This window comes from Cololabis saira, chromosome 5 (assembly GCF_033807715.1).
Source record: "Cololabis saira isolate AMF1-May2022 chromosome 5, fColSai1.1, whole genome shotgun sequence".
In the NCBI taxonomy this organism is placed as follows: domain Eukaryota; kingdom Metazoa; phylum Chordata; class Actinopteri; order Beloniformes; family Belonidae; genus Cololabis; species Cololabis saira.
This window is the reverse complement of record NC_084591.1, coordinates 40,202,994-40,216,133: the sequence shown is the minus strand read 5'-3', so window position 1 is coordinate 40,216,133 and position 13,140 is coordinate 40,202,994. Positions and strand designations below refer to the sequence as shown.

The following is a 13,140-nucleotide window of genomic DNA, read 5'->3' as shown; positions in this document are numbered from 1 at the left end:
GCAGTCTGTATATAGTGTATACATGCTGTATATATACAGTACTGTATATTCAGTGAACACTAATACACATTGCATAATTTGGTTAGACATATGTGGTTAGTGGGACATTTCAAACCCAAATTTAGCATTCATTTTTTTTATCACATGGTATTGCATGTTTGAAATTGTAAATGAAAATACATTTTTTGTTCATGTGTTTTCCACACCCATTTCAGTCCTACTCAGGGTTCATGGAGGGCTGGACCTTATCCCAACTGGAAAACAAATACAGGAGTTTAAGAGCATTCGTCACATGGTGTAGACTTTTCAACATAAAGGGAGTGAGAGTTTAAATGGAGAAGTCTACAGATGAAGGGATGCTGATTGAAGTGTTCAGGTGATCACTACACCAGTGACAGTGGTTGCTAAGCAGGCTATGAAGGAGCTGTGGCTTATACGGTATAACTGGGCCATCAGGAGTTTATCAGGTCATTTGGTGGTGGTTACTAGAGATAATGGTGCTATTGAACCTGAATGTACAACAGAGGGCAGGTGGTTCATCAGACCTTCTGGAGAACACAGACAGGTAAGAAGGCTGTTTCGGGTTGCCAGGTTTGTAAATAAATTAATATATTGTGACGACCCTCTTTGCCTTCCTGCCCTTGGCTTGACTTCTCCCTTAAGGCTGAATTATGGTTCTGCGTTAAATCAACGCAGAGCCTACGCCGTAGGGTATGTGGCTACGCAGAAGTTCTCCGTAGCCTACGCCGTAGCCTGACGTGCACCTCCCAAAAAATGTAACTACGCGTCGAGGCGACGCAGACCCAACGCAGACCGAGAGGGCTGTGATTGGTTTGCTTGGTAGCAACGCATTTCCGGTTCCGGTTCTCTCTCGGTCGCCATTGTTCACTGTGACCGGAAAAGCCAGAAGCTAAACAAAGAATCAAGTAGAGACAACAATAACAATAAAATTGTTGTAATTCAGCCACATTGGAGGGTTTTCGAGCATGAATCGCCTTTTCTTTTCTCCGGAAAAGAACGCAACCCCCTAGCGCTCTGGGGGGGTATTGCACCGTGGCGAAATGGAGTGATGGAGAAGTCCGAAGGGTTCACGATGGCGTCACGGCAACGGCGTAGGCTCTGCGTTGGTTTAACGCAGAACCATAAATCAGGCTTTACAGGTGGCAGTGGGCGGGGCTGAGGGTCATCAGAGAGGTGGCAGCACCTGTGCTCAATGAGCCTTTAAAAAGCTCTGGCTGCACTTCTCCTCTCTCTCTCTCTCATCCCTGATGCAGCCTTTGGTTTGTGGTTTGGATTTGGTATTATTTAATGAAAACCATTTTTAATTGGCTTAGTTGCATCTCCCTCTTTGTCATGGCCGGTCGGCCCGGTTCGTGACAATATTAACTGTTCAAGTGAGGACAAACCTTCCCAGCATGTTTTACAGTACGATGGTGATTGGAAGATCGAGGGTTTGTTGACGAATCTGAACAACATGGTACTTGCAGTGGCCCGCTGAGGTCCTGAATGCTGTTTAACACTCATCTCCCTCCCTTCTTGCGGTCCCTGCTGGGATGAAGCTGTTCCCTAGTCAACTAGGACTAGAGCAGATTGAGAGGAATCACCAACGTGGGAACTCATCATCAGGACAAGGTTATTGGGAAGAAAAAAAACAGAGGAGAGACTCACCTTTCGGGATGAGCAATGTAATGATGCCTCCCTAGCCAATGTCCATGGTCCATTGTCTTCCTTTTCACAGTATACAGGCAAAGCCCTAGTTGAACCTAGTAAGACATTCAGCAAGAGTGAGAGGGATTCAATGAAGCAGGCTCTAGATTAAGCCCCTAGCTGGAATGGGAGGAGATGCTGTGAGCTGGCACCACGGTGTGAAAGCTCAGCGTACTCAGAAGCATGCTGATTACCCTGATAGATATATATATATATATATATATATACATATATATATATATATATATATATATATATATATATATATATATATATATATATATATATATATATATACAGTATAACATATGCTGTAGATTCTGCACATTTGTTATAAATAGTTTACCGTATTTTCTGGACTATAAGCCGCACCCGTATATAAGCCGCATCCGCTCTATTTAGAAAAAAAGATATGCAAGCCGCAGATATTTATGTTGTTAGATTAGATATTTACTACATGTACAGAAGGATTTTGAGCTGTAAATGATGTACATGTTTGTACCTAAATAGATCCTTTCCTAACAGTGTCTTTTAACACGGCAGCAACTTTGCTGATTAAAACTGGACAGAACCAAGAGAAAATAACCGGTATTTATTCATCTATTTATCTGTTTGAAATCTGCTTCTACTTCTATCTGCTAAAGAAGAAGTAGCGTATTCTTCTTTGCATTTATTTTGTCTTAGTTTTTATTCTAATTCCGGTTAGCACTCCCCCTAGCGGTGGAAGAAAAATCCACAGAATAGCTGCACCTTTGTATAAGCCGCATGGTTCAAAACCTATGAAAAAAGTAGCGGCTTATAGTCCAGAAAATACGGTATATGAAATATATAAAAAAACTCGCTGCCCCAGAGTTGGCCCATTCTCTCACTCTCCCCTTTACCAGACCTTCTCTGCCTTGGGAATGACTCAACTTTGCAGGATATCTTATGAAATGACCCCATCAGGTCACTGAGGTGTTTGACCTGTGGAAAAAATGTCCACTGATGTAATTGACCCCAGAAGCAGATAAGAAACAAAAAAATGTACAACTTGTTAGTAGGGGGAAAACAAATCAAAAGGGAATACCATGGTTTGTGTCTGTGAAATTATGATAACACTTTGTTTGACCTTATTTCTCTTCTAATATTGTCAAAATGTACACAGGATGTCGTGAAAACGAGCCTCGGTCTTGGTGAATGTGAGTGGTATCCTGTTGTTTACCCTGTATTCCCAGCATTGGCAGTTAAGCCGTATTAGAGTCCCACTGATAGAGTTCAGCAGTAATCCACTCTTGCTGCTTGGAGCTGCGACACCGGCTAGTTTTCACAAGAAATTGACGGATATACAGTAAGACTTACTGTGTATCGCCAACATGACGGCCTCACTCACTGAAACTCATTTCCTTCAACATGTTGTCACTATGAATCAAACGTATCATCAGCTTGATGGATGGACTAAATTTTCTTTGATCAAGTATCTGCTCCTTTCTGTTTGACCCCCTGACTCAGCCCCTTTCTCCCCTCTTTTCTCTCATCTAGTTTTTTTTAAGCCTGTCTTTTTGTTAGGAAACTTCTCGCCACAGAGTTGTTTTTCTTGCTGTACAGTAGACAAGCGTGATGTCTTGCAGCCTAAGTGTGTGAGCACACAGCCCTGAGCCATGTGTTTCAGAGTCAGTCTCTGTCTGTGCACAGCATTGATCCTGGCTTCAGTCAGTCAGACGACCAAGCAGTGATTGATTGGAGCTCTCGAGAGTGACCTAAGACAAGGGGAACATACACAGAGTTACTCTAGCAGACAAATAGCCTCAGTGCTATTGCAGGAGTCCTTGTATGAGGTATGTTACACAGCGGGCCATGCATGAAAGGACTGGAGGAATTGGGGGACGGCTTGACTTTATGATTCACATGGTGTCATGCTCAGAGGTGGAAAAAGTACTGAAAAATTGTAATTGAGTGAAAGTATCTTTACTTTGCTTAAATCCTACTCAAAGTAAAAGTAAAAGTACTCATCTAAAAATGTACTCGACTAAAAGTACAAAAGTACTTCATTTAAAATGTAATTTGAGTAAAAGTTACTTTCAGTTATTTAATGCAAAAAAAGGATGAGTCACGAATCAAATCCAGCACAAGTTGTTTTAATTAACTCGGAGGCATATTAAAGTACACATCCACACTTGTAAAAGCTCAGCTGAGCTCAGTAACATGATCCTTTTACTTCTGCAGAACAGGACAAAAAGGACAGTCACAACCTGTACTGTAAAGTGCAAACTATTTTCAGTCATATTGTCCAACCGACAACATTAAAACCAGAATCAAAGTATTCAAACACAAAATAAAGTGCCCAATGCCCGCAGGATCCTGCTATTCACAATAAACCAAAATAAAATGCCCACAAGATTTTCACCATAAATTTTGTACTCAGTAACGTAAGGGGGTTCAAATGTAGCGAAGTAAAATACTTGGGTCAAAATGTACTCGAGTAAAAGTAAAAATTACATATTTCAAAAACTACTTAGAAAATTACAAATTACTCATAAAAAGTACTCAATTACAGTAACGTGAGTAAATGTAATTTGTTACTTTCCACCCCTGGTCATGCTGATATTATATGCTTTTGGATAAAATAAATGAAGACCATGTAAGAAAAGCTGAGGAGAAAACCAAAGTTGCATTAAGATATTATTAGAACCACTTAATAAACCTAGCATAAATCAAATTTTGGTTGTGTAAAAATGAACTGGGTGCTGTTGGAGTTGGAAAAATTTGTATTTGTTGTCCAACTGGTCATGGCTCTACAGTTCCCCCTCCCTAACACATATTCTTACCTTTCCCCAGTGACTTTAACCTCTTCAAAGGGGGCTAAGGCAGGACCAGAGAGAGTCAGTTACACACTAACACACACTAAAGGGAGTGAATGTAGACAATATCTAGTATTACATCTTCCATTCTGTCCACCTCATTCCAGACTTAGATTGCACATACTGAAGTCACTCCTTTTTTGTGTGTGTTATTTGCAGTTTCCACTGATTTCCCGTTTATTCACTTAGCCTCCTCTCACAAACAGTGTGTGACCCCTGACCAGGCTGCACACTGTATTCCCTAAGCTCCTTGTTCGCTGGTAAAGCATTGACCTGCAAGGGACAAAAATTGGAAAGATGGACGTGTGGGTAATGGCTGAACATTTTATCAGTTTCCACCATGGGGGGCTTACCGTGGAATTGACCCAATGCTGGTTTACTTTACCTTGGACTTCATGAGATCTGGTACAAGGAGGATGGAGGGTACCCTCGGTGAAATGACCTGGAATGATTTTATGTATACTTTACATGTTTGTTACTTTAAATATCTACATTTTGTGATATGAATGTGTTGGAATGATCTCGCTACATAATGCATTAGTCATTTTGTCTTTGCAACGTCTTATTTACTAGACACAACCTCGGTATAATGTGAGAACGAATTGGGGAGAAAACACACATGCACACACGCTCTTTTGGTGCTCAGGCAATTGATTTATCAACCTCTACTTGCTAAAGTAGTTACGAAGTTGCAGCACATGAAATGAAAAGCCTGCAGATGTTGTAATTTAGCCAAGCAAGGATGTTGCGGAAGGCGACAGTAAACCAGAGGCAGCGAGCTTGTAAAATCACAACAAGGAAACCAGATGACATTTTGATTGGTTGTTTTCTAATGACTGGATTAATATGTAGAATGTGTTCCACTGGTTTGGAGCATATCTCTTCTCCTTTCTCTCTCACAAGCACACAACACATGGAGCGTAGTTTTCAAGTCGATGTATTGTGATGTTACTGTTCGACTGCATTATAACGCAACGAGCAGCGTAATGTTTAAGGGGCCTTGTCAAACATCTGGAGTTTAACAGCTCCGTCGCAGGCAATTAAAGAACATCATGTCACGTCTTTGATTTGTATGCAGCCGGTATCACGCGTCTGCTGTCAGAAAGTCCTCACAGAGACAGACCGAGTCTCACTCATACTCTTCACGTGAACTGTCTTCCAGGTTCACAGACTTGCTCGACTCAAGTGACAAGGTGGACTTGGCCCTCCTGTCCCCCTCAAAGAAGGAGTACTGGTCCATGCTGGCTTACAACCGGGCCAAACTCTGCAACATCCTCTTCAGCAACGAGCTTCACCGACGTCTTTCGCCTTATGGCGTGACTTCCAACGCAGTGCATCCTGGGAACATGATGTACACCTCCATTCACAGAAGCTGGTGGCTGATGACCTTTCTTTTCACACTGGCCAGACCTTTCACAAAGTCCATGGTAAGATCAAAAACCAACTTCAGTCACAAACTTGTAGAACAACTCGACGGAAACACTCGCTGCATCATTGCATCACTGTCTTCTTCCTCGACTCTGATGCAGCTCTACACTGCAAAAACAGCCCTAACATTACTAAATCTAGTCAAATTGTCATGTATTAAGCAAAAGTTACTCTGCTAATGTGGTAAGAAAATTTGACTTGACTAGAATTCTTAAGGCTTTAAAAAAAAAAGTTCTTAGAAATGAGTTTTTGCAGTGTAACTGAGCTTGTATTTGTTTTGGCACATTCTTGGGAGAAACGACAGGAAAAGGATGGAGAAGTGATGTGTTGTGGGCTCATAGAGATATTCAGAGGTTTGTTTTCCTTTTCCTCTTGCTACTGTTTATTTTACCCGGTTCTCCTGTCTTTCCGGATGATTTATCAGATCTGCTGTGGTCGAACTACGAGGTTACACAATGCATGTACTCCTGGTGTTAAGTAAGCTGTCTGTCAGAAAATGTATTGCTTAAAGGTCTGAGACGCAGCTTTGTTTTACTATGACCTGCCTGAGCATATGTACATTTAAAAGATATGTCCCTGAACACTGTTTTACAAGACAATACAAAGAGATACCAACAAAACACCACCAACATTTTTTTAAGCTTTATTTAGATGCAGCTGTAAACTTAGACCACCTCAGACGCACTTTGTTGTGACGATTGTTGGAGTTACTCTACCCCTGTGCTCCTCCGTCCTCTGTTTTTTGGTCCTAGAGCTCCTTGTAGGGTCATTGCCGCTGAGGGAAGGAGCTGAAAGATTTGTGCAAGATGCAGCTTTATATCGTCCAAGTGGCGGGACTCATTTCAGTGCACAACATTCTCTCCAAAACAAAACTACATCACAAAGACTTTACTTCATACTTTTGAGAAGTTGCCCAAAGAGATTAGAGATTGACAGTTAAGGAGTTTTGTTCAAAGCCTCCAGCAGAGCAATCCTGACAAGAAGAATAAGTAAAGCCTGGATGACAAGAGGAAAAATTACTGAAGTAACATTGTTTTACATTTCAGCTGTGGTATGTCTTGTTATGCAAATACACTTCAATCATTTGTGTTTACAGTTTCTACATCTTTTTTAGTTTTTAATAAGGTCACTGCAAGGAAAGACCTCAAATGTAGAACAGGTCAAACCGTCTTAATCATGTTGAATATTATAGAATAAAATTCTATGCATTCTATGTATTTGTCCAAATATCAGATATCAGATTTAGAAGAAATATGATGGACCAGTTCCTCTCTCCTGACCCTTTTTACACTGATAAATGGAAGTTGCCCGGCCAGTGATGCATCACCATTGCCGTGCGCGGTAAAGTACAGCATGATTTGTGCGCATTTGTGGAAGAGTGTTAATATCATAGGTGTGTGTGCAAAAGAAATGATGCAAGGTCTTTGAGGTTAACATCCTGATGCACTTTGGATATGATTGATAAAGTCCAGCATGTGTATTTATCTTAGTGTGGATTGTGTCATGTGCTCGCCAAGACTTTTCAGTGGGTAGCAGCAGTCTCCCCTCTGGGCTCCGTAGCCTTCTAATGCACTATATGCTTTAGTTTGACTATTACATCTTTCCATTAGCTGTTCTTCACACTTTATCAATTTAGTGTATGCACAGGAGTGAAAATGTGATGTTTTGAAAGGCAGCGTGGTAGTTTTAGTGAAGCGTTGTTCTGATCCATCATGTTTGACAGACGCGAGGCCTTGGGCTGTCATTTGTCTCACTGCCTCTTGACGTAGGATGAGAGATGAGAGGAACCGCTCCTCAGCACAAAATGCCAAACGGATCGTTTCTTCAGTTTGACTATTTCTTTTTTGCAAAACACCCCTCAGCCCTACCTCCTTCAGTACTTTAACCATTTGTCTTAACTCTTTTTATTGCTTTGCTGTCTCGTTTCATCCCTGAATCTGGTCTGTTTGAGGCCACGTTTACACGTAGCCGGGTATTTACAAAAACGGATATTTTCCCCTCTACGTTTTCAAAAATATCCTCGTTTACACGGACTCGCATGAAAACACTGTTAACGTCATGCCAGCCAATCAGAATCCTGGAAAAAACATAAACAAATGACACGTGTAACTTCCAGTTAAGGCTGATTTATGGTTCCGCGTTACACCAACGCAGAGCCTACGTCGATTTAACGCGGGACCATAATTCAGGTTTTAATTCCAAGACGGAACGAGAGTCTTTTATATAGAATATAAAACAGGTAAAATACAAGAAAATATTGACGGTGGCCAAACTAATTGTAAACACAGGTCGCACACATTACGCTGGTGAGTTTCTGGTGCATAATGTGACGTTCTGAAGCTTAAATCTCCGTTTTCCTGTTTTCCTCCGTTTTCCTCCGTTTTCCTCTGTTTAGACGCAAACGTGAAAACTGAGTTTTTGAAAATCTCCACTTTGGCCGGAGTTTTCAGAAATGATCGTTTTTGGTGACTTTGAGCTGCGTTTTCGTGTAAACGAACGGCCAAAACGCATGAAAACGCCTCCGTTTTTGCTCCGTGTAAACGGGGCCTGAATCTTAGGTGGTACCCAAACGAGTGCCAGAGTCGTCTGCTCGTTTGTGCAGCAACGACGGTGCTGAGCGCGTTGGGTGCTATTATAACGGCTTTTTCTTCTCCTGACTTTGGCACTGGTTAATTCTACATGTTGTTAATTAAATGTAGTGTGGATGTTAGTAAATATTAAAGGACAAAGGTAGAGCGAGTAATTAAATTCTGGTGTGCTGACACAGCAATTAGCTAAAATTCATGTCTGATAAAAAGCCACACACAGCCTCACCCACACAGATGCACAGGCACACCCTTAAGCTGAACATTTGCTCTTATTTAAATCTGGGGTTGATAAGGCCCCTGAAAGTGTATCCTCTTTAAAATCCCACTCCTCACTCCTTCTGCCCCCACATTAGGGGCTTAATAAAACAGTGATATTATTTCAGTTATTGGTTGCGAGGATATGAAGATGGTATCGCTTTAATTGCTTGCGTACGCTTGCGGGATCCATGGAGATTGTTCTGGGATGCAAACATAAGCAGAATGTCGACTCCAAAAAACAATCACAAAGCCCCCATGTGTGTTCTTGCACAAATAACCAGCCCCTCATTTAAAACACAGGTTTGATTTATAGCAGCACAGGTGATATACAATTCCTCTCTTCTGATAGACACACATGAAGAAACACACATGAACAAAATCACAGTGTGGAGACTGCTGAAACACCTGGAATGGCCCTAAATCTTTAATTTGATGTTTGCAGTGAAGGTGATAAACTATTCTGAAGGATTATACTTGTTGAATTCGTATGAGATCAGCAAGACCGTTTTAGAAAATGAATATAGAGGAATTATCAAAAGTCAAAATTGTCAAAAAACTTTTAATGTGTGAACCTGATTTGGGAGTCTGGGGTGTGAACATGGCCGGTAAAAATATTAGGAAGGAGCAGAGACACAGAGGTGATGTACAGAAAACACAGATGAGGAAGAAAGCCCAACAAATTGTTTCCAGTTCTGGCCACCCTCTTTTGTATCCATGTGCCTCTTTAAAACTACCTGCAAAGATATTATTACTATTATACATAACAGCACTTTTGGACTTTGCTTTTATCTTTTTGGTACTGTTTTCTTTTCATAAAGTTCCCAAACATTTTTTTTTGGCCTGGCAGTTTTGCATTCTTTATGTTTTAAGAGAAAGAAAGTTCTCCATTAGCAGAGAGCTCAGCCCACTCTGCTACAGATGTACAGCGCTGATTCCATTTTGCTGAGTTGAGAAAGACATCTATAAACAGCCATGACATTTTAATCGACCGAACTATCTCTCACTAACATCATGTTCCCCTCCCTGTGCCTTGATCTACTTATCAGAGATTGTGCAGCCCGGCCTCTCACTTCTGTTTTTTTTTTTCTTCTTCCTAAATTTGAAATCAGCGTGTTTAGTGTGGGAGTTTTCCCTGTGTCCTTTGGTGTGATTATCAGCGTTAAATGATCTGGCTTGGAGTGGTGTGTCTCTGTATGAGAGACCTAAGTGAGGGCAAGAATGAGAGAGAGAATGAGAGAGAGAGAGATGGGGGGAAAAAAATAAAATAAAAAGCAGCCCTTATCTTACTTTTGCAAATTTAGCTGCGGCAGTTTAACCCACAGATTTTTATTTCTACAGATTTTGGGTGATCTGTTTGATCTTGCATTGTTAGAATTTGAGGCCTTTTCCAGACCATGTACGTATATGTTGTACACTTTGAACCAAAAGTCTGGGCTCACATTTAAACAGCACATAATGAATTTCAGTGACTGCTGCATTTATTAGTTGGGCTATAACCTTTGTGAAGTCGTCACCATGCTGCCATGCTGGATCGCTGACCCTGTGACATTTTGTTGACTGACTGATTGCTCCCTCAAGATCAGTGTACCCTCAGGCTCCGAGCAGCTGGCCTCAGCCTATACTCATCAAATCTATACTTTAACTATAGGCACAGACAGTGCTGAGCTGAATGGAGAGACCAATGTGGGAAGGAGCTATAGTACCTCATGAGAGAGGGAGAGGGAGAGAGAGAGAGAGGGGGGAGAGGGGAGGGGGTGGGGGGGTGATGTACTGGGCACATGCCTAAAAAGTTCTGCTGGTCCAATCAGACAAATTAGTTTCCCAAGGGGCTGGTTTTCATCGGTGCTCCCGCCTCGTCCCATGCTTCCTAGTGTTTTAGCGTGATTATTGTACCCAGGATCCTGCCTCGGGCACCCAGCCACCTTTTTACATATGCACACGTTGAACTTTTGACCAGGCACCAGCAGACAGCGCTGCCTTAGAAAAACAGTGGTTCAGGCAGGAGATGTGGGACTACCAAAGCCTCCTCTGTTGAGGCGTTCCTGCTGTGATCAGGAGCTCAGCCCTGCACCTCAGGGGTTAAAACCCCTGAAACAAGCTCCTGCAAGAGAGAGACACCGGCATTACCATACTGTTTAACAGACGTACAGTGAGGCACAGCAGCCACCGTTCACTTCGGTATCGGTTTCTCTCTTGCAGACAGACATAAGGTCAGATGCTCTATCTCTTGTCTGGTGTAACCCAGAGACGCAGAAGCTCGACTGTACACCTGGGAACTGTGTATATATGTGTGTGTGTGCTGCTCAGCCATGTGGAAAGAAAGGGGAGCAGCGGTCCCAATCTCCCCACCAGCCCTCCCCTTTCTCCTCTGTGGGGTTAGATGAGCTGCCAGGCCGCTGTAATAGAGTCCTCTTGGATGATTAGGAGCTACACAGGAGGGGGGTCAGCTCCAGTCTGACTGGAAACACTGTGCAAGTCTCTCCTCAGTAGTGTAGACAGATTATTGCACGTTATGTCAAGTGAGACTCACCCACTCAAAGTAAACTTCTCTGATGATTTACAGATTTCCTTTCCCTTTAAAAGGCCCACGATTTAGATCTTTTTTTTTGAGAAATTGATTAATTCAGTGGTATATTCCTGCCAGACATTTCCTGCTGTGCTCCTGTAAAACCTATGGAAATGAAAAGGGATATGGAGGAAGAGGGACAGAGAGATACATGGGGGAGAGAAAGATGTGCTGGTATAGGATAAAAATCATACAATCCCATTTGGCTGTATTGACATGTGTGTTCCTGCCAAATCCTGTTACTTGGATTATTGTCGATGGAGATACCATTTCATTAAGAAAACACGCACGCTTAGACACACACACACTCATGAAGTAGGTGAACAAAGATGGCCCGAGGCCTGGTTATATGGTCCATTGCACAGGGAAACTGTGTAAATGGTTTATTGTGGATGAGTTGATGTGATGGAAAGCGTGTCTGGATCAATAAAGAACCAATCAAATGCTGACAGTCCGCTACTGTATGCAGTCAGTCATTCACCCCTCGCGCTTGCGTATAGTTATACAACACGAGTGTGAAGGAGGCATGAACAACATCATTGTTGAAAACCCTCCACAATGAAGAGGAAAGGCTGTAATTCTCTTGCAAACCTTTGAATTTTTTTTCTTCTTCTGAGCAATAATGTTTCCTGTCATTACATACACAGTGTTCATTAGCTCTACCCATGTCTCTTCACATGCTGTCGTTTCTTTCACACAGTAAAAAAATTGTCAGGAAGGAAATTTCACTTAAAGCCTGGACCCCGAGCCCTGGGCTCCTCCAGCTCCAGACACCTCGGGGAGGCCATTAGGATGTCTCCCAGGCCGGGCCTGTCTGATTCTGGACTGAATCTGAGTTGGAGTGAGGCTAAATTACTTCAGAGCCACAGGTCAGAAACAGCTAGGCCCTTATGGCCAAGGGACTCCCTCTCTAATAGAGGGGATCAGAACAGGCCAAAGAGCTAGAAACTGACCAGGCCAAACATCCTTACCCACTTACCCCCCTACTTTTCTACATTGCCACCTTCAGCCTCCATCCCTCTTACCCTTAGAGTATCACAGCTTTTGTTCTCTAACCCTCAGAGGGGAAGAAAATAGGCAACCTATCACCCCTTTCTCGCCAGTCCACCTGCAATGTTTTCTTTTTTTCCTCCCACTGACCCTCACGACTTGACACACACATACACATGCGCGCACCGCTCCCTCCCCTCTTTGTTGTGACACAGAGCTGATGGACTATTTTTCAAATTGATTTCAAAAATGTACATAAGCAGCCGATCTCCCAGCCCAGATTACCTATTGATTTTTAATATGAAAAGCTCATTATATAAGCAGGAACTGCAACACAAAAAGCTAGCCAACCTTTGCATAAATCCTTTAATTGAATTTCCAGAGCCCGTGGTTCTACATTTTTTAATTAAATCCATTTCTTTTTTTAAGGGTTGCTGTGTAATTTGCATGCTGTGAAGTGGGTGCTGTCCCAGATAAAGTGCCATTGATCCTTATTAAGGCTCACCTCTGGGCTCGCTGAAAACCAACCGCAGAAATTAAATGTGCTCATGGTGCATACACTTATTGCCCGCATGATAGGATTAGAGGCGGAGAGACAGAGAGAGGGAGAGATAGAGATGGAGAGGGAAGGAGTGATGGGGTAACAGTTGGGGGAAGGGGGGGTCTATTATTAATAGTTGTTCATATTAATGTAATATTTCACCTGTCCTCCTGTGGGATGAGATTGTAAAGGAGGCTGTTTATAAATACAGCTTGGCTCAGGTAT

General features: G+C 42.3%; 1 protein-coding gene across 1 annotated transcript in view; it reads left to right on the top strand.

The window, feature by feature from the left end:
* wwox (WW domain containing oxidoreductase) overlaps positions 1 to 13,140 on the top strand; it is a 161,303-nt gene that overhangs the window by 53,442 nt on the left and 94,721 nt on the right. The window contains exon 8 of the mRNA XM_061722046.1: positions 5,707 to 5,971. Within this exon, the coding sequence (XP_061578030.1) occupies positions 5,707 to 5,971 (265 nt within the window). The remainder of the gene's footprint in view (positions 1 to 5,706; positions 5,972 to 13,140) is intronic.